General features: G+C 45.6%; 3 protein-coding genes across 8 annotated transcripts in view; all 3 read right to left on the bottom strand.

Moving 5' to 3' along the window:
- Positions 1-14,409, bottom strand: part of pum1 (pumilio RNA-binding family member 1) — a 34,634-nt gene extending 20,225 nt beyond the window's left edge. For 3 of the 5 annotated variants that reach the window (XM_042295414.1, XM_042295416.1, XM_042295417.1), the window contains exons 1-10: positions 14,287-14,409; positions 11,297-11,469; positions 9,437-9,559; positions 9,115-9,183; positions 8,733-8,838; positions 8,412-8,602; positions 7,685-7,854; positions 6,308-6,569; positions 2,331-2,424; positions 2,102-2,200 (exon numbers count right to left, since the gene is read on the bottom strand). In XM_042295414.1, coding sequence (XP_042151348.1) covers positions 2,102-2,200; positions 2,331-2,424; positions 6,308-6,569; positions 7,685-7,854; positions 8,412-8,602; positions 8,733-8,838; positions 9,115-9,183; positions 9,437-9,559; positions 11,297-11,458 — 1,276 coding nt within the window. In that variant the 5' untranslated portion in view covers positions 11,459-11,469; positions 14,287-14,409. The remainder of the gene's footprint in view (positions 1-2,101; positions 2,201-2,330; positions 2,425-6,307; positions 6,570-7,684; positions 7,855-8,411; positions 8,603-8,732; positions 8,839-9,114; positions 9,184-9,436; positions 9,560-11,296; positions 11,470-14,286) is intronic. The other 2 variants (XM_042295415.1, XM_042295418.1) reach the window with 1 other exon arrangement.
- A 2,235-nt stretch (positions 14,410-16,644) lies between these two features.
- nkain1 (sodium/potassium transporting ATPase interacting 1) lies at positions 16,645-21,717 on the bottom strand. Its single transcript, XM_024441123.2, has 8 exons — positions 21,547-21,717; positions 20,915-21,305; positions 20,041-20,178; positions 18,788-18,868; positions 18,478-18,675; positions 18,268-18,328; positions 17,977-18,058; positions 16,645-17,819 (listed from the first exon to the last, which is right to left on the bottom strand). The coding sequence occupies exons 2-8, from the start codon at positions 20,966-20,968 to the stop codon at positions 17,810-17,812; spliced, it is 624 nt and encodes a 207-aa protein (XP_024296891.1). The 5' UTR covers positions 20,969-21,305; positions 21,547-21,717; the 3' UTR covers positions 16,645-17,809.
- Positions 16,653-27,764, bottom strand: snrnp40 (small nuclear ribonucleoprotein 40 (U5)). Of its 2 annotated transcripts, XM_024441120.2 has the most exons (11): positions 27,525-27,764; positions 27,011-27,140; positions 25,095-25,188; positions 24,812-24,977; positions 24,398-24,520; positions 24,043-24,163; positions 23,789-23,871; positions 23,543-23,604; positions 23,351-23,454; positions 23,106-23,184; positions 16,653-16,675 (listed from the first exon to the last, which is right to left on the bottom strand). In XM_024441120.2, exons 1-10 carry the CDS (start codon positions 27,636-27,638, stop codon positions 23,135-23,137), a joined length of 1,047 nt encoding a protein of 348 aa, XP_024296888.1. In that variant the 5' UTR covers positions 27,639-27,764; the 3' UTR covers positions 16,653-16,675; positions 23,106-23,134. The 2 variants fall into 2 exon arrangements, with proteins under 2 accessions (XP_024296888.1, XP_024296887.1); XM_024441119.2 differs by lacking the exon at positions 16,653-16,675 and having other exon boundaries at positions 22,879-23,184.
- Between the last annotated feature and the right edge of the window lie 7 nt (positions 27,765-27,771).

Raw genomic sequence — 27,771 nt, 5'->3', positions numbered from 1 at the left:
ATATGGCAGACAAAAACCTGAGAAGAAATCCAAACAGGAAGTGAGAACTCAATTTAGAAAACAGTGCCTTTGGATGTCCACCTTAGATATGGATGAGAATGCACTTCCTAGGGCTTCCACAAGATGTCACCGTCTTTAGATTCTGGTTGTATGATTCTACTATAAAGGTGGGGCTCATGGGGGGCACATACATATATACATATACACATACATATATACATATACACATACATATATACATATACACATATATATACATACACACACATAATCGAACAAAACACACAATACATGTATAACATGATGTCCTATGAGTGTCATCTGATGTAGATAATCAAAGGTTAGTGATTCATTTTATCTATATTTATGCTTTTGTGACTGAAATATCGCTCTGTGTGTTTTTGAATTTGGTGGTCATCTAACGTAAATATATGTTGTGTTTTCGCTGTAAAACATTTTAAAAATCGGACACGATGGGTAGATTCATTTGCTGTATTGGACTTGTTAAACCCTTTACAATGAAGATCTGTGAAGTTATTTGGATTTTTACAAACTATCTTTGAAAGACAGGGTCCTGAAAAGGGGACGTTTCTTTTTTTGCTGAGTTTATATACACACTTATCTACACACACACACCCACCCACAGACAGTACCAGTCAAAAGTTTGGAAACACCTACAAGGGTTTTTTTTTTTACTCTTTTCTACATTGTAGAATAATAGCAAAGACAACACAACTATGAAGCGAGACATGGAATCAAAAAAGTGTTTAACAAAATCAAAATATATTTTAGATTATTCTAAGTTGCCACCCTTTCCACATTCTTGGCATTTTCTCAACCAGCTTCATGAGGAATGCTTTTCCAACAGTCTTGAAGGAGTTCCCACATATTCTGAGCACTTGTTGGCTGCTTTTCCTTCACTCTCCAGTCCAACTCATCAGACCATCTCAATTGGGTTGAGATCAGATGATGGTGGAGGCCAGGTCATCTGATACAGCACTCCACCACTCTCCTTGGTCAAATAGGCCTTACACAGCCGCAAACCAGAAGGAATGGTGTATCACTGCAGAATGCTTCGATTGCCATGCTGGTTAAGTGTGCCTTGAATTGTAAGTGAATTACAGACAGTGTCACCAGCAAAGGACACCTACACCATCACCTCCATGCTTTACAGTGGGAACCACACACGCAGAGATCATCAGTTTACCTACTCCGCATCTCTCAAAAGACAGTGGTTAAATTTGGACTCATCAGACCAAAGGAAAGGTTTCCACTGGTCTAATGTCCATTGCTCGTGTTTCTTGGCCCAAGAAAGTCTCTTCTTATTGGTGTCCTTTAGTAGTGGTTTCTTTGCAGCAATTCGATCATCATAAAAGGCCTGATTCACGCAGTCTCCTCTGAACAGTTTATGTTGAGATGTGTGTTAGTTGAACACTGTGAAGCATTTATTTGGGCTGCAATCTGAGGCTGGTAACTCTAATGAACTTATCCTCTGCAGCAGAGGCAACTCTGGGTCTTCCTTTCCTGTGGCAGTCCTCATGAGCCATCATAGCGCTTGGTGGTTTTTGTGACTGCACTTGAAGAAACTTTCAAAGTTCATGACATCTTCCATATTGACTGACCTTCGTGTCTTAAAGTAATGATTGCCTGCCGTTTCTCTTTGCTTATTTGAGTTGTTCTTGCCATATGGACTTGGTCTTTTACCAAATAGGGCTATCTTCTGTATACCACCTCTACTATATGTCACAACACAACTGATTGGCTCAAATGCATTCAGGAAAGAAATCTCACAAATGAACTTAAGGCACATCTGTTAATTGAAATGCATTCCAGGTGACTACCTCATGAAGCTGGTTGAGAGAATGCCAAGAGTGTGCAAAGCTGTCATCTAAGGCAAAGGGTGGCTACCTTGAAAAATCTCAAATATGTGTAATTTCATCTTTTTGATGTCTTCACTACTAATCTACAATATAGAAAAAAGTTTTTTTTTTTAAAGAAAAACCCTGGAATGAGTAGGTGTGTCCTCTCACTCCCCCACTGGGGAGGCATTGCCGCTGGACATGGAATAGAAATGGCAGGTGAGTGTGTATCTGCCTCTCACCCAGTGTTGCAGCAGCTGCCAGTCCAGCAGCGTAGGGGTCAGTTCCAGGCGGACCCGTACTGATGATGTAAGGGTTGGGAACAAACGCAGGAGCCAGACCTGATAACACACAGAGATAGAGGTCAGTGAGACAGGAACTCACACAGTCCAAGAACTTTGTCACTGAATAAATTCCCAGAAATGGGTCAGCAGAGCATCATGTTGAACATGTCTTTCACCTAAAACTTACCAATGTGAGATTGCTGTGCTGCTGCCAAGGCGTACTGTTGTTGTTGGGCTGCTGTCAGCTGCTGCAGTGCTAGAGCACTGGGTCTCTGAAACAACTACACACACAGGTTATTTATTACACACACACACACACACACACACACACACACACACACACACACTCTACCATTCAAAAGTTTGGGGTCATTGAGAAATGTCCTTGTTTTTGTTTTGTTTTTTAAGAAAATCACATTTTTTGTCCTTTAAAATATAAAATTGATCAGAAATACAGTGTAGACAGTGTGTCTAGTCTGAGAAACAGACACCTCACAAGACATCAACTGGCAACTTCATTAAATAGTACCTGCAAAACAGCAGAAAAACACCACAAGAAAAGATTAAGATGGGCAAAAGGACACTAGACAGAGGAACTCTGCCTAGAAGGCCAGCATCCCGGAGCCGCATCTTCACTGTTAACAGTGAGACTGGGGTTTTGTGGGTACTATTTAATGAAGCTTCCAGTCGAGGACTTGCGAGTACTTGTCCTCCTGCTAAGTTGCGCACTTGGGCCTCCCACTCCTCTTTCTATTCTGGTTAGAGACAGTTTGCACTGTTCTGTGACAGAGTAGTACGAGCTCTTCAGTTTCTCAGCAATTTCTTGCATGGAATAGCCTTCATTTCTCAGAACAAGAATAGACTGACGAGTTTCAGAAGAAAGTCTTTGTTTCTGGCCATTTTGAGCCTGTATTCGAACCCACAAATGCTGATGTTCCAGATACACAACTAGTCTAAAGAAGGCCAGTTTTATTGCTTCTTTAAATCAGAACAACAGTTTTCAGCTGTGCTATCATAATTGCAAAAGGGTTTTCTAATGATCAATTAGGCCTTTAAAATTATAAACTTGGATTAGCTAACAACGTGCCATTGGAACGCAGGAGTGATGGTTGCTGATAATGGGTCTCTGTATGCCGATGTAGATATTCCATTAAAAATCAGCCGTTTCCAGCTACAATAGTCATTTACAACATTAACAATGTCTACACTGTATTTCCGATTAAATGTGATGTTATTTTAAATGGACAAAAAAAAATTGCTTTTCTTTCCAAAACTACCGGTCAACAACACCTGCTCATTTGAGGATTTTTCTTTATTTGGACTGTTTTCCACATTGTAGAATAATAGTGAAGACATCAAAACTATGAAATAACACATGGAATCATGTAGGATGGCAGGTAGCCTAGTGGTTAGAGCGTTGGACTAGTAACCGGAAGGTTGCAAGATCGAATCCCTGAGCTGACAAGGTAGAAATCTGTCGTTCTGCCCCTGAACAAGGCCATCATTGTAAGTAAGATTTTGTTCTTAACTGACTTGCCTAATTAAGTTTTAAAAATGTAGTAGCCAAAAAAAGTGTTAAACCAATCAAAATATATTTTATATTTGAGATTCTTCAAATAGCCACCCTTTGCCTTGATGAGAGCATTGCACACTTCACATTCTCTCAACCAGCTTCATGAGGTAGTCACATGGAATGCATTTCAATTAACAGGTGTGCCTTGTTAAAAGTTAATTTGTGGAATTTCTTTCCTTCTTAATACGTTTGAGCCAATCAGTTGTGACATGGTAGGGGTGGTATACAGAAGAGAGCCCTATTTGGTAACATACCATGTCCATATTATGGCAAGAACAGCTCAAATAAGCAAAGAGAAACAACAATACATCATTACTTTAAGACACATCAGTCAATACGGAAAATGTCAAGAACTTTGAAAGTTTCTTCAAGTGCAGTCGCAAAAACCATCAAGCGCTATGATCAAACTGGCTCTCTTGAGGACTGCCACAGCAAAGGAAGACCCAGAGTTACCGCTGCTGCAGAGGATACGTTCATTAGAGTTAACTGCACCTCAGATTGCAAACCAATAAATTGCTGCAAAGAAACCACTACTAAAGGAAACCAATAAGAAGAGACTTGCTTGGGCCAAGAAACACAAGCAATGGACATTAGCCCAGTGGAAATCTTTTCTTTGGTCTGATGAGTCCAAATTTTACCGCTGTGTCTTTTGTGAGATGCAGAGTAGGAGAACAGATGATCTCTGCGTGTGTGGTTCCCACTGTGAAGCATGGAGGAGGTGGTGTGATGGTGTAGGTGTGCATTGCTGGTGACACGGTCTGTAATTCACTTACAATTCAAGGCACACTTAACCAGCATGGCTATCCCAGCATTCTGCAGTGATACACCATTCCTTCTGGTTTGCGGCTGTGTAAGGCCTATTGACCAAGGAGAGTGACAGAGTGCTGTATCAGATGATTGCTGCAAAGAAACCACTACTAAAAGGACACCAATAAGAAGAACAGAGTTGCTTGGGCCAAGAAACACGAGCAAAGGACATTACACCAGTGGAAATCTTTCCTTTGGTCTGATGAATCCAAATGTGAGATTTTTGGTTCCAACAGCCGTGTCTTCTGTGAGACGCAGAGTAGGTGAACGGATGATCTCTGCATGTGTATTTCCCACCATGAAGCATAGAGGAAGAGGTGTGATGGTGCTTTGCTGTTGACACCGTCTGTGATTTATTTAGAATTCAAGGCACACTTAACCAGCATGGCTACCAACGCATTCTGCAGCGATACGCCATCCCATCTGGTTTGCGCTTAGTGGGACTATCATTTGTTTTTCAACAGGATAATGATCCAACACACCTCCAGGCTGTGTATGAGCTATTTGACCAAGAAGGAGAGTGATGGAGTGCTGCATCAGATGACCTGGCTTCCATAATCCTCCGACCTCTACCAAATTGAGATAGTTTGGGATGAGTCGAACCACCGAGTGAAGGAAAGCAGCCAACAAGTGCTCAGCATATGTGGGAACTCCATCAGGACTGTTGGAAAAGCATTCCAGGTGAAGCTGGTTGAGAGAATAACAAGAGTGTGCAATGCTGTCATCAAGGCAAAGGGTGGCTATTTGAAGAATCTCAAATATAAAAAATATTTTGATGTTTTACACTTTTTTGGTGATATTTCATAGTTTTAAGGTCTTCAATATTATTCTGCAAAGTAGAAAATAGCACAAATATAGTAAAACCCTTAAACGAGTAGGAGTTCTAATACTTTTGACCGGTAGTGTACATACATACACAGTCTGCTCACACCCAGTACTCAACCTTGTACCTTAGAGAGTGCTTCCCTATTTACAGTTATTGAACACTATGGATAATATTAATTATGTTTACATACTGCTTTACCCACTTCATATGATATATTTAAGCAATAAGGCATGATGGCTAATATACCACAGCTAAGAGCTGTTCTAGTTTATAAACTGGGTGGTTCGAGCCCTGAATGCTGATTGGCTGACAGCAGTGTCAAATCAGACCGTATACCACCAAAGCATTTCTTGTTACTGCTCTAATTACATTGGCAACCAGGTTATAATAGCAATAAGGCACCTTGGGGGTTTGTGGTATATGACCAATATACTACGGCCAAGGGCTGTAACCAGACACTCCGTGTTGCGTCATGCTTAAGAACAGCCCTTAGCCGTGGTATATTAGCTATATACCACACCCGCTCGGCCCTATATAACTACTGCTGTTCACACACAAAATATGTGCACAACAAATGAAATATTATTTGATTTGAGTATATACACCAAGGAATATCAACTAGATTAAACTGAGGGATTATTTTTTCTTGAGGGGGTGGCTGTGAGCAGAAACTTAATTACAAATCATTTGTAGACTGCAAATTGACCGCAAGACCAAAGAGACACAACATTTGACTAAAACAATCATTGCAAACCTTGCTGACATTTGAATACGATCACGTGTCTCTGTATTATACGTGGGAATACATGGGAACAGATTTCATTAAAATTACTTGGAGCTGATTTCATGGTGTTTAACAGTCTTCTGTCCAACAAATAAAAACACCCGCAGCCCAAAGTGGACTGCAGTAGTCCAGGAGTCCATGGTGGTCATCATCATACCCCACACACACACACACCTGTTGTTGGTTGCTGTAGTCAAACAGCCCCACGGTGGGCTGTGAGTCCATGGCCATCTGGGAGTTGTAATCAAACTGCAGAGGCTCCATCACAGACTCCATGGTATCCATGGTAACGCCCTGTTCCACACCAGAGAAGTCCTCTTGGGGTTTGGGACCCCCGCCTCCTCCCATGGGGACCATACCCTCCCCTCCTACACATCCCCCTACACCCCCCATCATGTCAGTGTCTGTCCCCGCAGGCTGCATCTGGCCTTGACGACTGAAGAGAGGAAAGAGAGCAGGAGAGAACATGGGGAGGTGTGTGTGTATGCTGGTGTGTGTGTGCCGGTGTGAGTGAATGTGTGCGCGCCGGTGTGAGTGAGTGTGTGCGCGCCGGTGTGAGTGAGTGTGTGCGCGCCGGTGTGAGTGAGTGTGTGCGCGCCGGTGTGAGTGAGTGTGCGCGCGCCGGTGTGAGTGAGTGTGCGCGCGCCGGTGTGAGTGAGTGAGTGTGCGCGCGCCGGTGTGAGTGAGTGAGTGTGCGCGCGCCGGTGTGAGTGAGTGAGTGTGCGCGCGCCGGTGTGAGTGAGTGAGTGTGCGCGCGCCGGTGTGAGTGAGTGAGTGTGCGCGCGCCGGTGTGGGTGAGTGTGCGCGCGCCGGTGTGGGTGAGTGTGCGCGCGCCGGTGTGAGTGAGTGTGCGCGCGCCGGTGTGGGTGAGTGAGTGTGCGCGCGCCGGTGTGAGTGAGTGAGTGTGCGCGCGCGCCGGTGTGAGTGAGTGAGTGTGCGCGCGCCGGTGTGAGTGAGTGTGCGCGCGCCGGTGTGAGTGAGTGTGCGCGTGCCGGTGTGAGTGAGTGTGCGCGCGCCGGTGTGAGTGAGTGTGCGCGCGCCGGTGTGAGTGAGTGTGCGCGCGTGGTGTGCGCGCGCCGGTGTGAGTGAGTGTGCGCGCGCCGGTGTGAGTGAGTGTGCGCGCGCCGGTGTGAGTGAGTGTGCGCGCGCCGGTGTGAGTGAGTGTGCGCGCGCCGGTGTGAGTGAGTGTGCGCGCGCCGGTGTGAGTGAGTGTGCGCGCGCCGGTGTGAGTGAGTGTGCGCGCGCCGGTGTGAGTGAGTGAGTGTGCGCGCGCCGGTGTGAGTGAGTGAGTGTGCGCGCGCCGGTGTGAGTGAGTGTGCGCGTGCCGGTGTGAGTGAGTGTGTGTGTGCCGGTGTGAGTGAGTGTGTGTGTGCCGGTGTGAGTGAGTGTGTGTGTGCCGGTGTGTGTGAATGTGTGTGCGCTGGTGTGTGTGAATGTGTGTGCGCCGGTGTGAGTGAATGTGTGTATGCTGGTGTTTGTGCCGGTGTGTGGGTGGGTTTGTGCCGGTGTGTGTGTGTGCCGGTGTGTGCTGGTGTGTGTGTGTGTGTGTACCTGTACTCTTTGACGTCCACGTCCAGGCCATTCTGAACAGGTAGCCCATTAGGGTTGATGACATCACTGATGACATCATTCTCTCCCTCCGTCATCTCGAGTTTCTCTACTTCAAACGCAGCCTTAGGTTTCTCCCTCTTCTCATCCTCCACCTCTCCATCCCTTGGGCCCTGTCAGAGGGAGAGCGAGCAATAGAGATGTAGAAGTCGATGGATGGACAGATTGAAAACATTGTGATTGAGAGATGTATCACTGTGCCTTTACTGACCAGAGGATGTGATCGACAGAGGAGTGCAGGAAGGAATGAACCAGTAAGATGGAGGGAGTGCTAAACAACACTACAATAGAACCTAGCGCAGGAGTCCAGGTTCAGACTACAATAGAACCTAGCGTAGGAGTCCAGGTTCAGACTACAATAGAACCTAGCGCAGGAGTCCAGGTTCAGACTACAATAGAACCTAGCGCAGGAGTCCAGGTTCAGACTACAATAGAACCTAGCGCAGGAGTCCAGGTTCAGACTACAATAGAACCTAGCGCAGGAGTCCAGGTTCAGACTACAATAGAACCTAGCGCAGGAGTCCAGGTTCAGACTACAATAGAACCTAGCGCAGGAGTCCAGGTTCAGACTACAATAGAACCTAGCGCAGGAGTCCAGGTTGTCAGTGATAAAAGGGAGTTGGTTATAGTGATAAATGAATGATAGTGGAAACGGGTTTAGGCTACTTACGTAGGGTCCCTTGCGTAGGCAGGAGTCCAGTTTTTCGGCGGGAGAGGAGGAGAGGACGTACTCTACCATACTGACTCCTAAACCCCCACTCTCTGACCGCGGTGACATCACTGACCCGCCCACTTCCCCGCCGCTATGGAACCCACCGCCAGGCCGACGGGACACCATGATTGGCTGAGATACCGAGTGGTCTGGGGAGGGGAAATTAGAGAGCACCCTACCGTCAGTCTCCAAACACGCACACATTAGGCTGGGCACAGACTTTGGTGTGTTGACCCATTGGTGTTTTAATCCTGGGACTGGGCCCACCCTCTGTCTTACCTGTAGCCCCCCACGCGCTGTCCCTCCACTGGTCCAGAAAGATCCCTTTTGGTCCGTCTTTCCCCGCTTCATCACTCTCCCAAAACTTCTTACCTGTCAGAAGCTGCTGTAGAGGAGAGACAGGAGCGAAACATCGAAAGGGACAGCGAGAGAAACGGAAAGAGAAATATGAAGTGTAAGGACATTTTCCTCAATGTCTTCGCTATATAACTACCAAGATAACTGCTAGCTAACATTACAATGCTGAAGATTCCTACAGCAGCTGGATGTGCTGTATGACAGGACACTATTCTGGGTTTCAGTCTTCCTACCACCACATGGCCTTTGGTAAGCTGTGTCTACAGTCCTCAAACTACTTGACCTCTAACACCTGACCCCTTACCTCTCCCATGGCACGCCCCTCTAGGGCCAGGGCCTGGAAGTCATGGTTCAGCTCATCCATCGACCGCACCTACAGAAAGAGACAAGTTTAGAGTAACACACACAGACAAGTGTAGAGTAACACACACCTACAGACAGAGACAATGTTAGAGTACCACACACATAATCACCCCTACTGAGAGGCAAGGTTACACAGAGCAACAGAGAGAGATGGTCGGTAAAGACTGAGGGTGTACACTCACACACATTAACCCAGACCATTTTCTGATTTTACACACACACACACACACACACACACACACACACACACACACACAGAGTACCTGGCTGTCGTGGATGTTATCCCCAATGGGCCAGCGGTGTTTCCCAGGCTGCTCTCCGTGCTGCCGCTGGAAGAAGTAATCCACCATGGCATCATCCTGAGACCGACCGGCACCCGCCACGCCCTGCGACACAGGCACACTTAGCTAACGCCTCTGGCCCCGCCAGTTTTGCACCAAAAACTACACTGCTCAAAAAAATAAAGGGAACACTAAAATAACACATCCTAGATCTGAATGAATTAAATATTCTTATTAAATAGTTTTTTCTTTACATAGTTGAATGTGCTGACAACAAAAATCACATAAATATTATCAATGGAATCAAATGTATCAACGCACGGAGGTCTGGATTTGGAGTCACACTCAAAATGAAAGTGGAAAACCACACTACAGGCTGATCCAACTTTGATGTAATGTCCTTAAAACAAGTCAAATGAGGCTCAGTAGTGTGTGTGGCCTCCATGTGCCTGCATGACCTCCCTACAACGCCCAACCTCCCTTCTGGGCATGCTCCTGATAAGGTGGCGGATGGTCTCCTGAAGGATCTCCTCCCAGACCTGGACTAAAGCATCCGCCAACTCCTGGACAGTCTGTGGTGCAGCGTCGCGTTGGTGGATGGAGCGAGACATGATGTCCCAGATGTGCTCAATTGGATTCAGGTCTGGGGAACGGGCGGGCCAGTCCATAGCATCAATGCCTTCCTCTTGCAGGAACTGCTGACACACTCCAGCCACATGAGGTCTAGCATTGTCTTGCATTAGGAGGAACCCAGGGCCAACCGCAGCAGCATATGGTCTCACAAGGGGTCTGAGAATCTCATCTCGGTACCTATTGGCAGTCAGGCTACCTCTGGCGAGCACATGCAGGGCTGTGCGGCCCCCCAAAGAAATGCCACCCCACACCACGCCACGCCAAACCGGTCTTGCTGGAGGATGTTGCAGGCAGCAGAATGTTCTCCAAGGCGTCTCCAGACTCTGTCAAGTCTGTCACATGTGCTCAGTGTGAACCTGCTTTCATCTGTGAAGAGCACAGGGCGCTAATTGCGAATTTGCCAATCTTGGTGTTCTCTGGCAAATGCCAAACGTCCTGCACGGTGTTGGGCTGTAAGCACAACCCCCACCTGTGGACGTCGGGCCCTCATACCACCCTCATGGAGTCTGTTTCTGACCGTTTGAGCAGACTCATGCACATTTGTGGCCTGCTGGAGGTCATTTTGCAGGGCTCTGGCAGTGCTCCTCCTGCTCCTCCTTGCACAAAGGCGGAGGTAGTGGTCCTGCTGCTGGGTTTTTGCCCTCCTACGGCCTCCTCCATGTCTCCTGATGTACTGGCCTGTCTCCTGGTAGCGCCTCCATGCTCTGGACACTACGCTGACAGACACAGCAAACCTTCTTGCCACATCTCGCATTGATGTGCCATCCTGGATGAGCTGCACTACCTGAGCCACTTGTGTGGGTTGTAGACTCAGTCTCATGCTACCACTAGAGTGAAAGCACCGCCAGCATTCAAAAGTGACCAAAACATCAGCCAGGAAGCATAGGAACTGAGAAGTGGTCTGTGGTCACCACCTGCAGAACCACACCTTTATTGGGGGTGTCTTGCTAATTGCCACAACAGCATGTGAAATGTATTGTCAAATGTATTGTCAATCGGTGTTGCTTCCTAAGTGGACAGTTTGATTTGTGTGAGTGTGATTGACTTGGAGTTACATTGTGTTGTTTAAGTGTTCCCTTTATTTTTTTGAGCAGTGTATTCATTTGTCTGCACGTCTGTCAGTCTGTGTGACATGTAATGTACAAATAGGAGACATGTTTGTATTAGTGTCTACCGACTATATGCGGTTGTATCCATCTCCACCTTTACCTGTTGGCTAGGGGACGGGGCATGTGGGGTTTGTCCGGCCGGGGGGGCGTGTCCTCCGCTGCTCAGCACCACGGGCATGCTGGGAGTTGAAGTTCTGAGGTGGGGGCTGAATGAGTCCTGCCAGAGCACTGCTTTACCCTTCAACACACACACACTGCTCATTCCACCAAGGCCTGGGGAGAAGAGGGAGACACACACACACATCGTTAGTGACACACACACCTCCAATACACTCCTTTCAACACAATCTGGAACACACATACACATTTGCAGGGACTGGAATTAATCAACATTTATGTCCACCAGCCAGTGGAGTCAACTTGCAGAACATAAATTACAACATATTCTAAGTTAGGGCTCCCCAACCCTGTTCCTGGAGAGTTACCGTCCAATAGATATTCACTCCAAACCTAATCTAACACATCCGATTCTAATAATTATCTGGTTGATAAGGTGAATCAGGTAAGCAACAACTGGGGTTGGGGAAAACCTATTTTTCATACCCAGCATTTTGCAAATCACCCACAGTGTCATAAATAAATAACACACACACGCTAAACTGGGGTCAAATTCCATCTCGACAATACTTTCAGTCAATTCATGACTTGTGTGGGGGATTTCCACATTCAATTTAACTGATAGACAAGAGTTTGAAATGGATCTGAATGTTTTAATTTTACCTTTATTTAACCAGGCAAGTCAGTTAAAGAACACATTCTTATTTTCAATGACGGCCTGGGAACAGTGGGTTAACTGCCTGTTCAGGGGCAGAACGACAGATTTGTATCTTGTCAGCTCGGGGGTTTGAACTCGCAACCTTCCGGCTACTAGTCCAACGCTCTAACCACTAGGCTACACTGCCACCCCACTTGTCATCACCACTTGCCCCTTTCAGTAGTAATAGATTATCTAAACTGCTTGTCAAACTTATTCCACGGAGGGGCAAGTGTCTTCAGGTTATCTTTCTTCCCTTGTACTTTTGATTGATTAATTAAGGTCATTGATTACTAAGGAACTCCCCTCACCTGGTTGTCTAGGTCTTAATTGAAAGGAAAAAACAGCAGACACTAGGCCCTCTATATAATTAGATTGACACCCCTGATCTAAAGGTAAATAGGCATCGTAGGTGGGTAAAATTAGAAGTCTGGTGTATTTCATCTTATGTGGCCTACATGACATGCTAGACAGAAACCCATTCTGATACCGTTTACTCCACATGATTCTGCAGCAAATGCTTGCGTTGTCATATTTCAGGAGGCATGCCTGTTTCTTATTATACATGTTCTACTATAGACTCAGATGGCTTGGATATGTGAGCGTACTTATGTTCAACAACTGTATTAAGGGCATCACTTGTCTTGATCAGTAGACCATAGGAACATTGACTACAGGGTTGTGCAATGTTCCTATAGGAATATATTCTGTAGCGCAAACATGCTTTTCTAACATGTGTCAGTTGTACTTAAGACATCTGCAACATTCCACAACATTGTGTCCTGCTGAACGCAGCCCAGCCAGGGGTGTATTCATTAGTTGCAGACTGTTGCAAAAAGTTTTGTAACAGACCGAACCGTTTACTCTAGGAACCAAATGGAAGCAAACAGAACCAAACAGCGAGGGACATACCTCAATTTTTCCACTTGGAGAAGATAGTTTCCAACAGCCTACACCTCAGGTGATGTGGATTCCACCCACTCAACAGGCGAGGAGTGTGTTCAGTGGTAAGGTATTTTCTATCTAGACAACCAGGTGGTCTGCTTCTGTTTCCATGTTTTTTTTATCATTGAACCTCAACCTCTGTCTGAATCATAAGGCCTTGTACTGATACACAGATGGAGAGGAAGAGAAGTCTTGGGAAATACAGCCCGAATTTGTGATATCGCAAAACTCCTCTCTCTACCTCTCACACACCATCATGGCTCCGAGGTGTACACACACCTATCAACCACAGACACACTACAATGAGCAGACGCCTCCATGCATTGAGCTATACCGTAACGAACACGCCCCCCTCTGCAGGTATCATTAGCTAGCCAGCAAGCTAGGTCCTGCCATCCAGACAACGCTTCAAGACAGCCACTTGAAATACAAATATATATAAAAAAATACCCCCAGTCTGTATTGCATGAAAATAGCATTAAAGTATGTTATTCCATGCAAGCAGACAACAGCGGTTTATGCCATGTTAGACATGTAACATTAGCTACCTATTTGGAAACACCCGGAAATCACAGTCTCTTGTTCAACACGCTCGAGTCGTTGTGTTCGCCACCCGGAAATAGGCATTGTTGGCTCTAACTGGGTTAATCATTATTTAATACCAGGGATCGATTATCACCGCGATCTACTGTCCTGTCCACCCGTGCCAGAACAAAAGCGGAACGTAGCTTTGTGTGCCAGCTAGCTAGCGTTAGCTGTCAGTCGCTGAGGCACAACATCCAACTAAACAAAACAATGAGGCCATTTAGGCATAAATGGACGTAAGCAAATTAGTTCGTCTGGTTTTGACATATAGCTAGTTAACTATGTTCTCCGTGTAAGGAAGTGTTCGCTAGCCGAATAACGTTAACTAGCTAAAGTCGCATGCCAACCACGGAACTGGTTCCAGTAGCTAGTTAACGTTACCCATTTACCAACAATACACGGCCTCCAAGCCAGAGACCTGTTCAGCCCAATCCGACACTGGCCAAACCCGGCTCCAACACCTCCTCTCTGGTTCGCACACACCGGTGACCCGTTACTAGTACCAGGAGGGGCATGAGAAGAGTGCTGTCTCCATGACGCGGATATAAGCTAGCTAACAAAGGCCTGAGCTGTCTGGCAAGAGCGGAAGACAGCAACACAACCGGAGGCAGGAGAGGGAGGCGGCAACACAGCCGTTAAAATAACACCCAGAACTCTCGTTCCGGTCCGGTAAAGACAATAAACCGGGTGATGTGTGGTTTGATGCGTCTAGAGTGTTTCTGTGCCCACGGGAGAGGGCTACTTACAGGCGGAGAGGGCAGATGGTCGCAGATTTCAGCCCCGGTTCTCTTTCCAGACTTCCAAGCTTTCACTCCAACAACATGGCGGCTCGGAGGGACTCAGAGACAGGCTGACGCGCTGCATCATGGGAACGGAAGATGGCGAGAGCGGAGCGCGTGCGGTTCATTGCGCCAACGGTTTCACCACTGCCAGTCCTTTGTTAAGTGGCTTTGTTGACATGATGTATTCTATCTCACAATCGACAAAAATACAATAACCTAAAAATAAACAAATAAATATACTAATAATTAAATATCAAAAACACTGGTTAGGTAAATCTGGACAGTTTATTCCCAGTCCCAGATCCCCTGGGCTGATGTTCCCTTATAATAAACATATAATAAACATACTGCTATTCCGGTTGGTACAGCATGTTCAGCGGACTATGACCGTAATGGATGGAGTCCAGCCGCAGCCACGGTAACGTGCTGAGACACAAAGACCCAGAGAGTGTTCACAAGGCTTGATCTGGATGCTCTGCTAGACTGGTGGAATGTAATCCAACCAACAGCCATAGTGAAAAGTAGGGCGTAGCCTGTAACAACCAAATACATTACAATTCAATAGTGAAGCTAGTCTAGTGTGTTACTGTCACTAGAATAAAGTAAACCAGGGATGGGCAACTGATGGTGTGGGGCCCACAAAAACCCTGAACTTATCATGAGGGGCCACAGTCAGGGTCGGTTCCAGGCAAATGACATGTGGTTTTATTGATTTTGGTAGTCATTCTTAGTCAGATATCATATTAACATGAAATAAGTCATGACAAAATGTGTAAAATTGCAGAAAATGAATTTTTAAATGGGAGTTTTTACTCAAGAGTGGGGCAACTGAAATGTTTTGCTGCACAGATTTAGAGCTAATTTCACACAATTCTATGCATTTTGCCATAGGGTGGAGAGAAATTTTTGAAGTTGTTAATATGATATCTGAGTGAGAGTGACTAACAAAATCATTGGGGTCCCCCTGGTCGGTAATTAGACCATGATTGCTACAAGGGTAGATTGCTGGCTAGACTAAATTACATTTTAAAAATGCTAACATGGGCCAGTTGAGTGACTGTCAGTGACTGACATAAGAGAAAAACTGCTGATCTATAACCACATTTCGAAATTGCACCTGGTGTATTCTACTATTCTAACTCTCAATTGAGATCCCAAATCACATATTTTTTCATTTGTGGGAGATTAATCCTCAGGAGACTATATGCAACAAATAATGCATGGTCTATTATGGAAAATTATGCTACACTGAACAAAAATATAAAAGCAATTTCAACAATTTTACAGTTCATATGAAGAAATCAGTTAATTTTAAATTCATTAGGTCCTAATCTATGGATATGAAAAATGACTGGGAAAACAGATATAAATCTGTTAGTCACAGATACCTTAAAAAAAAAGGTAAGGGCATGGATCAGAAAACCTGTCAGTATCTGGTGTGACTACCACCATTTGCCTCATTATGCCTGCCCGTACCATAACCCCACCACCACAATGGGGCACTCTGTTCACAACATTGACATCAGCAAACCACTCGCCTACACCATGCCATACAGTCTGCCATCTGCCAGGTACAGTTGAAACTGGGATTCATCTGTAAAGAGCACACTTCCATCAAAGGTAAGCATTTGCCCACTGACGTCTGGAGTCTTAACAGACTGCATTCAGGTCGAGACCCTGGTGAGGACGACGAGCATGAAGATGAGCTTCCCTAAAACTGTTTCTGACAGTTTGTGCAGAAATTCTTCAGTTGTGCAAAACCACGGTTCAATCAGCTGTCTGGGTGGCTGGTCTCAGATGAGCCCGCAGGTGAAAAAGCCAGATGTGGAGACCCTGGTCTGGCGTGGTTACAAGTGGTCTTCGGGTTGTGAGTTCTCACAATGACATTGGAGGCGGAGAAATTAATTATGGTGGAGAAATTAACATTAAATTCTCTGGCAACAGCTCTGGTGGACATTCCTGCAGTCAGCATGCCAAATGTACACTCTGTCAAAACTAGAGACATCTGTGTCATTGTGTTGTGTAACAACACTGCACATTTTAGAGTGGCCTTTAATTTTTCCTAGCATAAGGTGCACCTGTGTAATGATCATGCTGTTTAATCAGCTTCATGATAATCCATCCTCCTGACAGGTGTGGCATATTTTGATGACAGAGAAATGCTCAGTAACAATAATGGAAACAAATTTGTGCTCACAATTTGAGAGAATTAAACATTTCTGGGAACTTTTATACAGGTGTGTGTGTGTGTGTGTGTGTGTGTTTATGTATAGACAACACCAGACTGATTTAATTGAGAAAGTTTCTTTATTTCTCCCCCCCCCCACACACACACACACACACACACACACACCTGTCTCATCCAAGTAAACCACTTCAGAAATACAGCCCTCCTATCCTCTCCTCCCTGCCCTCTCTTCCTTCCTGGAAACGCTCCCTGACCAGACCTATTGTATGTTGGTGAAATAAATCAGTGTCCTTCATATATTCCTTTCATCAATATCATCAGGTCAGACCAGTGATACAGTATATTTAGGGATGGATGGAAGGAAAGAGGGAGTGAATGAAGTGTAAGGAGAGAATAAAAGGAAGGATAGTAGGGTGTGAGGAAGGACGCATTCTCCCCCAAAGTCAAGGAGGACATTGGGGGAAAAGCTCAATTACATACTCCTCACATCATCTCTCTCCTGGCCTCCTTTTCAAAACCCATTGGATGAGAAAGCCAGAGGTCACTCCCCTTGAACATTCTCCTCCAATTGGTTTTGAGAAGGAGGCGAGGAAAGTATGCAAGAAGTATGCAATTGAGATTCTCCCTGGGTCGTCTAAAGGTGAGAGGAGAAATGTAAAGGGACGTGGCTACACGATCACCCCCTCACCACCAAACAAAAGCAACAACCATTCATCAGCCAGATATGTACATGCACAGAATCCCCCATATCTTTACCCAGAGACACTAAAGCCCAATCCCTAACCAGTCCATTTTTGCCGTGATTGTGTTTAAACAGAGTCACCCTGTCACAACAGAACTAGGGACAAGCTTGGAATTCGACATTTGACTGTTCTATTACGACATCACATTCTAAAACGACAACATGAAGAGCTGTGCCCCATGTGACTTCGAGGCCCCTTCCACAATAGTTCAGAGGTCATTCAGCTAGTCCTGTAGCGCCACACACACACGGGGTCGCAGGAATGTGGAGAGCCGGTAGGTGCAGTGTCCTCTCAATATCCTCAGTGTCCATTAGGATGTGACCACGCCCAGTGTCTCCCCGCCATCTCCCCCTGCTTCCCCCTAGAACTGCTGGTACATTCACCTCAGGGGTGTCAGTCAGTTTACCCTTGGTTAACACATACACACACGGTTTCACATACACACACAGGTGAGTCTATCGTTCATTTGTACTGTGACACACAGAGTGAATGTTCTATTCCCATGGCGACTCCGCTTCCCTGCTGAGGTATTGTCTGATAGGTGCGCCACCTTCACCTACCCAGCACTGAAAGAGAGAATGATATACAGTTCCAAGGAAAAACTAAAAAGGTCACACTAAAAAGTAGATATCTCTTGTTGAACCAATTCCCTCCCTACTGGTTAGGGGTTTAGGGATCACTGCGAGGTTAAGGATGAAAGGTTAGAGGTCAGGGGTTACTTACGTGTAGAGGGGCTGCAGTTGGAGGTGGGAGGTCTTCTGAGGAGGCTGGTAACCATAGGAGTCAAAGCCACCAATGAAATCAACTGACAGAGGGAGAAAGATCAGAAGCTGACAGAGCACTCAGATGCAGATGGAACACTCAGACCGACGGAACACTCAGACCGATGGAACACTCAGACCGACGGAACACTCAGACCGACGGAACACTCAGACCGACGGAACACTCAGACCGACGGAACACTCAGACCGACGGAACACTCAGACCGACGGAAGAAAGGTGAGCAACACTCACAGCTATCCTCGTCATCCTGGAAGACTTTGCTCACGTAGCAGGCATACACAATGCCAAAGAGCTGAGGGACAGGTAGACAGGATAAGGTTAGTATCAGTGTGTAGTGTGTGTGTGTGTGTGTGTGTGTGTGTGTGTGTGTGTGTGTGTGTGTGTGTGTGTGTGTGTGTGTGTGTGTGTGTGTGTGTGTGTGTGTGTGAGAGAGATACTCACAGCCAGTAAGACCTGTAGTGCAGAGCTCAACACCTCAATGTACTGGTAGTCAAGGAGACAGCCGGAGACGGTGATGACATGGTGGTCATCAGGGGCAATGCGGGAGTCCAACACGGGTGTTACTAGGCAACCAGGGCCATGCTCCATCCACCATGACCGATGCAGCGACGTGTTGAAAGTCATCAGGAAGTCCCTGTCCTACACACACACACACACACACATATATTTTAAAACATGTTATAAGCACACAAATGTTATAAACACATAACACACATTATCAACATGCTATAAACAAACACACATCTCTTACCTGAGACAAGTGTCCCACCTCCAGGTAGAAACAGATGATAAAGGAGTTCCATCCCACCCACAGCACCAACCACACTGCATACTGACAGACACAGTGACAAAAAGGGGTTAGTGCGTGTGCGTTAAATAAAACTATGTGACCAAAAGAATGTGGACACCTGCTCATTAATATAGAGTTGGTCCCCCCTTTGCTGCTATAACAGCCTCCACTCTTCTGGGAAGGTTTTCCACATGTTGGAACATTGCTGCAGGGATTCATCCATTCATCCACAAGAGCATTAGTGAGGTTGGGCAATGATGTTGGGCGATTAGGCCTGGCTTGTTCCAATTCATCTCAAAGGTGTTCAACAAGGGCATTGTCATGCTGAAACAGGAAAGGGTCTTCCCCAAACTGTTGCAACAAAGTTGGAAGCACAGAATTGTCTTGATTGTCATTGTATACTGTAGCGTTAACATTTCCCTTCACTGGAACTAAGGGGCCTAGACCGAACCATAAACTGTCCCAGATCATTAATACTCCTTCACCAAACTTTACAGTTGGTCCTATGCATTAGGGCAGGTAGCGCTCTTCTGGCATCCGCCAACCCCAGATTTGTCTGTCGGACTGCCAGATGGTGATGCGTGATTCTCCACTCCAGAGAAGGCGTTTTCACTGCTCCAGAGTCCAATGGCGGCGAGCTTTACACCACTCCAGCCGACGCTTGGCATGTGCATGGTGATCTTAGGTTTGTGTGCGGCTGCTCAGCCATGGAAACCTATTTCATGAAGCTCCTGACGAACAGTTCTTGTGCTGACGTTGCTTCCAGAGGCAGTTTGGAACTCGGTAGTGAGTGCTGCAACCGAGGACAGACGATTCTTACGCACTATGTGCTTCAGCACTTGGTGGTCCCGTTCTGTGAGCATGTGTGGTCTACCACTTCACTAGTGAGCCGTTGTTGCTCCTAGATGTTTCCACTTCAAAATAACAGCACTTACAGTTGACCCGGGACAGCTGTAGCTGGGCAGAAATTTGACAAACTGACTTTTTGGAAAAGTGTCATCCTATGACGGTCCTATCACCGTATGTTGAAAGTCACTGAGCTCTTCAGTAAGGCCATTCTACTGCTAATGTTTGTCTATGGAGATTCCATGGCTGTGTGCTCGGTTTTATACACCTGTCAGCAATGGGTGTGGCTGAAATAGCCAAATTCACTCATTTGAAGGGGTGTCCACATACTTTTGTGTATATAGTGTATGCATGCATGTATGTCTCACCAGTATGAGATAGCGGGATCTGAACTGCACGGTTCCAAAGATCCCCAGTATGACGGCCATGATTTGGAGGAAGTTGGCCAGGATAGGAGCCCACTGGTAGCCCAGGAAGTCAAACACCTGTCTCTGTAGTGCTGCCATCTACACACACACACACACAGGTATATTTTTACTAAAAGAGTCCACCCGTACTTCTAGAGGATTGGCATGGTATTACATTGTTACAGTTTCACATGCAAACACACAGATAAGGAAACAACTGTCTTTCTCACACATACTGTCACACAGTCTGCCAGTTGTTTCCATGGAAACTGCCAGGAGCACCAGCTGAGGGTGCCAGGAGCACCAGCTGAGGGACTACCCCCCCCACACACCCACTAATAAACTCCCCAAGCAACTGAAAATATGCTGTATTCCAAGTGCCCACTGTCACACTATATCACAAAAAAAGAAACACACACACACACCAACAATAGCACACCACCACACACACTATTCAAGTCAGAAAATAAAAGTTGAAATTAAAAACGGGAAATTAAAAAGTTTAGAGAGACCGATAGAGCAGGAAGACAGCGTGAGGGAGCTCCCTTGTTTTCCTGCTGTTACTTTCAAAAGCTGAAGGGTTCCTTTTCACGTGGTCTCCCAGAATACAGTGATCACCACACACACTGTGTGGTTGCCAATAATACCAATAATGTGACACACACAGCTAGTAGTTTTGAAACACTTTTCAGTCAGTCAGACCAGCACTCCCTCTCAGTTACACACACAGATTCGTTGAGTGAAAGAGGAAAGAAATATGGATATAGTCAAAATATGGTCAACAACAACACCTTTTCTCATTCTCATTCTCCCAATCACATTTCAACACACTCACCAGCTGCAGTGAACATATCGCCACCAGCGTGCATCTCCCGTCACAATTCCCCATCTTGGAGTGCTCTGGACGCGGCTTGGAGCCACAAAGGCTCCGGGGAAAGGACGGGTGGTCACCGGTCAGATCCAGACTGGCAGCCCGACTCAGATCACACCATGCCCGGCCAGATCTCGCCTAGACCCCGGCCTCTTGGTTCTTCTAAGTACGGAAGACTCCTTGAGATACGTTAAATCACACCGACACCAACCCAGCCCGACCCGCCGTGATCATTCTGTCGGTGTGGGTAGGTAAAGGTGGCTGTGGTTCGCCGGAGGTGTCCTCTTCTTCACGCGGCGAAGTCTGCGGTCCGACCACTAGGTAACGATTACGAATCGCCTCGAGCCGGCCACACCTTCCGGTTGGTAGCGAAAGGAGGGGGCGAAAACCACACAGACAGACACAAAGAAAGACGGAAGGCTGTCATAACGGAGCAGGTCTCGCGGATTAGCGGGTATACATTAGCATAATATGATAATGGGTAACACCGGGAGGGAGAAGAATGAAATGAGCGGATGGAGGTGGCCAACTGTCTGGGATGGCTAAATGAAATACGCCATGCACCGACACAAACAAAGCCGTAAATAGTGACTCACGGTTGGTTTTCAAGACGTTTGCGCTGCTTTCCCGTTTTCCGTAGGCCTCCGATGGCGTAATGCTAAAAACCAAGACTAGGGCTCTCTTCTGTCTCGCGGTGTCTTTGTCAACAATCGGTGGTGCCTGCCGGGGTGGGCGCGAGGGGGGTCGAGGAGGGGACATTGCAAGCCCCTCTCATTTCAAATGAGGAACTGGGCCGTGTTCTTTGATGGCGATCACTGATTTGACATGATGGGATTGAATAAAGTAAATTAGTGACCCACTAAATACATTTTAACTTCAAACTTTGTCAAATAAATTATAAACTAAAGGAGAGGGTGTAAGGATGCCATTTTAAAGTAGTCGAAATGGGCCCCTGTATTCTGCAGACTGCATGGGGAAATCACCGCTGGTCAGCTCATTAGGCAGAGTGAAGATGAACTCAGAAATACAGCCTTCGTCAAACTGACCAAGACGCACTTCCAACAACACAACACCTCACATAATTCTACCCCCAAACAATTGAGCTCAATCACTGGCATATGGAATTATTTATGTGAATAGTCCCCATTCTGTCAAAGGAAGAGGCGTAAAATATTTTGCTTGTCCATTCCCAACGAGCCTCTCCAGTGTGCTGTTGGAGACACATCAGTGCGGCGCTCCACCAACGTTCCATCAAATAAAAACATGAACATAAATCTTGTAGCAGATATAGAATATGGTAGAACCAGTATGTGGCCCTTTCAGTAGCATACAGGCTGGAGATCAAATGTATGACAATGTAATGAGACAGACACATTTTACATCATGCAGGTTTCTCCGATCAAACAGCCTAACCTAAATGTCGCCCAATCAAGTAACAAACATATCCTAAAAACAGGACAGGTCAAAGTAAAATGGACAATATTGATTGGAGGATCACAACTGTTGTCCAGGTGGGGCAGAACATATAGGACCGGCCCTGTGGGTAGTGAAACCGTGGAGCACGAGACATTCAGCAGAGACAAAAGAAACAGGACTAGCAGCGAATACAAATAAAATAATGGAATTACCGGGCAGAAATAAGAGTGAGAATAATACAATATCTAGGACCATGCTCTGTCATGGTAGGCAGCTAGTGGTTAAATAAGTCAAATACATTTGCATAAACAAAATCTAAATAATCTATTACTTCGGTTAGATTGCTCAATATTGATTTGATATTCTAAAACTCAATTTAACCTTATGGCCATTTAAACCCCTATTTGGTTGTATGGCTGTGTTTATTAAGAGTGTGAGAGTTTAACAAAAGGACAGGCTTACATACTAATAGTTTCAGAGTAAAGACAATACAAATATTCAGCTTCAACAAGAACAGGAAACGGAAGAACAACAACATTCTTCCAGAAGTAGTTTATTAAGAGAAATAAAATAAAAATTACAGGTGTTGGTTGTTGTGACTGGAAATTATAAACTCAAAATACTGTCTCATTATTAAATAAACAGAAGCATAAAAAAGTACAGAGTACTGATCATTCACACAACGGAGCAGAACATACACACTCAGATGTACACACAATTACCCTTCTCTCTCTCTCACACACACACACACACACACAAACAACAGTCCTACTGAATCTCTCCCATGTAGAGTCTCTTGTCACTGGCACCAGAGAGGACTGTGGGAAAGTAACAAAATAAAAATAAATATGAGAGAGAGAGACTAAGCACTCAATGGAAAAATAAATAAATATATATATATAGAGTGACTAAGCACTCTTTTTTTTTTAAAGCAATAGAAAGAGGGAGAGTGTGAATAGCCAGACAGATATAAAGCCATCTCACCAATAGGCTCCTCAGGGTGGAAGGCGACCTCATTGACTGACCCAGCATGGCCTGGCAGCTTGTACAGGATCCTACGAGATGTGGTGTCCCACACATATACAAACCTGGACACACACACAGCTTATAAAGGATCATAAAAGAGGGGATTGGTGCATTTATGTTGAGGTTTGGTACTGCGGAGAGTGTGCTCACCTGTCGGCTGAGCCTGCTGCAATCTTGCTGCCGTCAGCGGACCAGGAACACCTCAGAAGGTTCTGCAGACACAGCAATGTATTATAAACTAAACCTATACAGAGTGTATTAATATGCCATAACCATGCTATAGCAGGCCACTAGGCTTATCAAACATGATATGAGCACAAATATTGACACTCACACTGAAAGTCTTTGTCCAGTTCCAAAATCAAAACACTCTCTGGTCAAAGGTATTTTATTTACCTTCTCAAAGTTGTGAATGCTCCCCTGGAATATCTTCACACACCTCTCCTTGGGAGCGAACGGACGGACGTCCCAAATACGCACTGCAGGACAACACACATTTGTACACATAATCAAGTACTGTAAACACACACAGTTGGCGATAGAAACACAAGCGTTTCACTACACCCGGCATAACTGCTAAACATGTGTATGTGACAATGTATCTCACACAAACACATGTCTTTAAATATGACACACCCACACACACTGACCTGTGTTGTCCATGGAGTTGGAGAGGAGGTAGGACCCCTCTGAGCTCAGGCTGAGTCCAGTCAGAGAATCACCATGACCATGCATACTGTAGACCAGCTTATTCTGCCTCAGGTCCCACACCTACACAAGGAGTTGATCACTGTATGGCACAGTAGCCTTGCCTCCTGGTAGTATCCAGGCCCGTAGCCACAAAGCATCTCAGAGTTGGAGTGCTGATTTAGGATCTGTTCATATAATATTTTTCATTATGACCTAAAAGGCTAAACTAACCTTAGATCAACACTCCTACTCTGAGATTCTTTGTGGACATGGGCCCAGGTCTTTCTTTCACACTAGCAAAACCCACACACGTACCTTGATGTCATTGTCGATGCCCCCAGACAGGATCTGGTCGCTGGTGTCGTTGAATGTGACAGCCAACACCTGGTAGGTGTTTTGGAACGTATGGACCGCCCCCTTCTTACGGATGTCCCACAGCTACAACACACACACACTGTTAACAAACACAACAATATCCTAATTACGGCTGTCCTCCACTTACAACAGTCAAACAACACTCAGAAAGATTGTGCAGGGTAGGTTTTAGTTCCAGCTCAGTGTTAACACACCTGATTCAATAAATACACTGCTCGTAAGAGAACTTGATCAGGTAATCAGGCATGTTAGTAATGCTGGAATGGACCTAAAGCCTGCACACACAGTAGTTGTCTAGAACAAGGTTTGAAGAACACTGGCTTAATTAAAGCAGTCTGTGGTAGGCATGGTTACCCTGACAGTTCCATCGTCACTGCCGGTACAGACGAGCTGGGGTCCGCGTCGAGCAGGGTAGCAGGAGTTAATGAAGGAGGTGTGGCCTTTTAGACGCTTGATTCTCTCACCCGTCTCACTGTCCCACACTCCCACTGTCTTATCTATACTGGCACTGAACAGCAGGCTGCACACACACACAGGTGGGGAAAGGGTCATTAAAACACACGTGATATTGACCCAACAACTACATCACGTTTTTGCCGGACCTGAGCGAGTTCGTGTGTGTGAATATATATCCTACCTGCCGTCTGTGTTGTAGTGAAGGTCCATCACAGCTCCACTGTGTCCCTTCAGGGTGGCAAAGTTATCACAATCCCCATACACATTCCACATCACTGTAGAGAGAGGGAGATGGATGAGTGTCACCAGTTAGGTCAAGTGAGCGAGAGTATTGTGTGTGTACGCACACACGCGTACAGTGCCTTCTATTCAGACCCCTTGACTTTTTCCACATTGTTACGTTAGTCTTTTCTAAAAAATATAGATTTTTTATAAATCTACACACAATACCACATAATGACAACGCAAAACCAGTTTTTTTAAAAACAACATTTTAGCCAAATGTATTAAAAATAAAACATTTACATCAACATTCAGACCCTTTACACCTTCGACAGTAATTGCAGACTCCAGTCTTCTTGTGTATGACGCTACAAGCTTGGCACACCTGTATTTGGAGAGTTTCTCCCATTTGTGACGACCCTCTCACTCCGTGTGCCGTATTCTCTCTCTTTGCTCTCGTTTTCCTTAACGGGATGTTGGTGGGCGGATCCGGGAGGGTCGTCAGAAATGGGACACACCTGGGCCCGGGTTGAATCATGTTGTAACCCCAAAAAAGTGCTAAACAAATCAAAATATATTTTATATTTGAAATACTTCAAATCGCCACCCTTTGCCCACTCTCTTGACATTCTCTCAACCAGCTTCGTGAGGTAGTCACCTAGAATGCATTTCAATTTACAGGTCAGCCTTGTTAAAAGTTCATTTGTGGAATTTCTTCCCTTCTTAATACATTTGAGCCAATCAGTTGTGCTGTGACAAGGTAGGATGGTATACAGAAGATAGCCCTATTTGGTAAAAGACCAAGTCCATATTATGGCAAGAACAGCTCAAATATGCAAAGAGAAACGACAGTCCATCATCACTTTAAGACACGAAGGTCAGTCAATCCGGAAAATGTCAAGAACTTTGAAAGCTTCCTCAAGTGCAGTCGCAAAAACCATCAAGCGCCATGAAGAAACTGGCTCTCATGAGGACCGCCACAGGAAAGGAAGACCCAGAGTTACCCCTGCTGCAGAGGATAAGTTCATTAGAGTTACCAGCCTCAAAAATTGCAGCCAAAATAAATGCTTCACAGAGTTCAAGTAACAAACACATCTCAACATAAACTGTTCAGAGCAGACTGTGTAAATCAGGCATTCATGTCCAAACTGCTGCAAATAAACCACGACTAAAGGACACCAATAATTAGAAGACTTGCTTGGGCCAAGAAACAAGAGCAATGGACATTAGACCGGTGGAAACCTGTCCTTTGGTCTGATGAGTCTAAATTTGAGATTTTTGGTTCCAACTGCTGCGTCTTAGTGAGACGCAGAGTAGGTGAATGGATGATCTCCGCATGTGTAGTTCCCACCGTGAAGTATGGAGGAAGAGGAGTGATGCTGTGGGGGTGCTTTATTTTGAATTCAAGGCACACTTAACCAGCATGGCTACCACAGCATTCTGCAGCGATACGCCATCCCATCTGGTTTGCGCTTAGTGGGACTCTCATTTGCAGAGTGAAGGAAAAGCAGCCAACAAGTGCTCAGTATGTGTGAACTCCTTCAAGACTGTTGGAAAAGCATTCCTCATGAAGCTGGTTGATAGAATGCCAAGAATGTGCAAAGCTGTCATCAATGCAAAGGGTGGCTACTTTGAATAATCTGAAATATATTTGGATTTGTTTAACACTTTTTTGGTTACTACATTATTCCTTGTCTTATGTCATAGTTTTGATGTCTTCACTATTATTCTACAATGTAAAAAAATAAAACAAAACCCTTGAATGAGTAGGTGTGTCCAAACTCTTGACTGGTACTGTATGTACACACACACACACACACACACACACACACACACACACACACACATATATATATATATATATATATCACTCACAGATGAGCCTGTCATAGCCAGAGGAGGCCAAGGTGGCTCCATTGGGATGGAACTTGCAGCAGTAGACCTCTCCCTCATGGCCACACATCAGCATGATGGGAGCCTGCAGGCTGGAGCTGCGGGGGGGGCCCTGGAGAGGGGACATGTTAGATTATCATATCACACCGTCACAGACAGGCAGGCAGGTAGACGCACACACTATTCTCAGAGCGTTACTGTATGTGCATGGCCCACTAACAATCCTGGTATTGATTAAACTAGCTGATAAAGTAAAACAATTCTACTTGCTATCTAGCGATCAAAATAAGTTTTCTGCTAGCAGTATATGCATTGGATAGCCATAACTAGTAAACAAGTGCATATCTCAGTCACAGCGTATCAAAGCTGCAATTGAGGTTATTTTCCTGTTACTAGTTGAAAGACTGAAAACATTGGTAGTTAACAACTCTCTGAAGCTAACTAGCGAAATTGAACTTCCCCCTTGTTGTATTTTGATGACCCCCTCCTTTCTTACCATGGCCACGAGCTGTTGCGACTGTGTCGCGGCGATCAGCTCCGTCCTGGGCCTCTTGACTCCGCCGGCAGGAACCAAAGCCATGTCCCCCGGTCTCTTCTTTGGCTCAATCATGGTTTAACATCTCAATGAACACGATGGTGTATAACAGAAATCGACTTGAATAAATGAACTTCTTTCAACACAAGTACGAAGTGAAGAGCGGTCTGAGGTGCTTCCGGTTCTCAGGGCGATTGATTGGTTCGCA

This window comes from Oncorhynchus tshawytscha, linkage group LG13 (assembly GCF_018296145.1).
Source record: "Oncorhynchus tshawytscha isolate Ot180627B linkage group LG13, Otsh_v2.0, whole genome shotgun sequence".
NCBI classification, from domain to species: Eukaryota; Metazoa; Chordata; class Actinopteri; order Salmoniformes; family Salmonidae; genus Oncorhynchus; species Oncorhynchus tshawytscha.
Note: the sequence above shows the minus strand (reverse complement) of the source record. Positions and strands in the feature narration are given on the sequence as shown.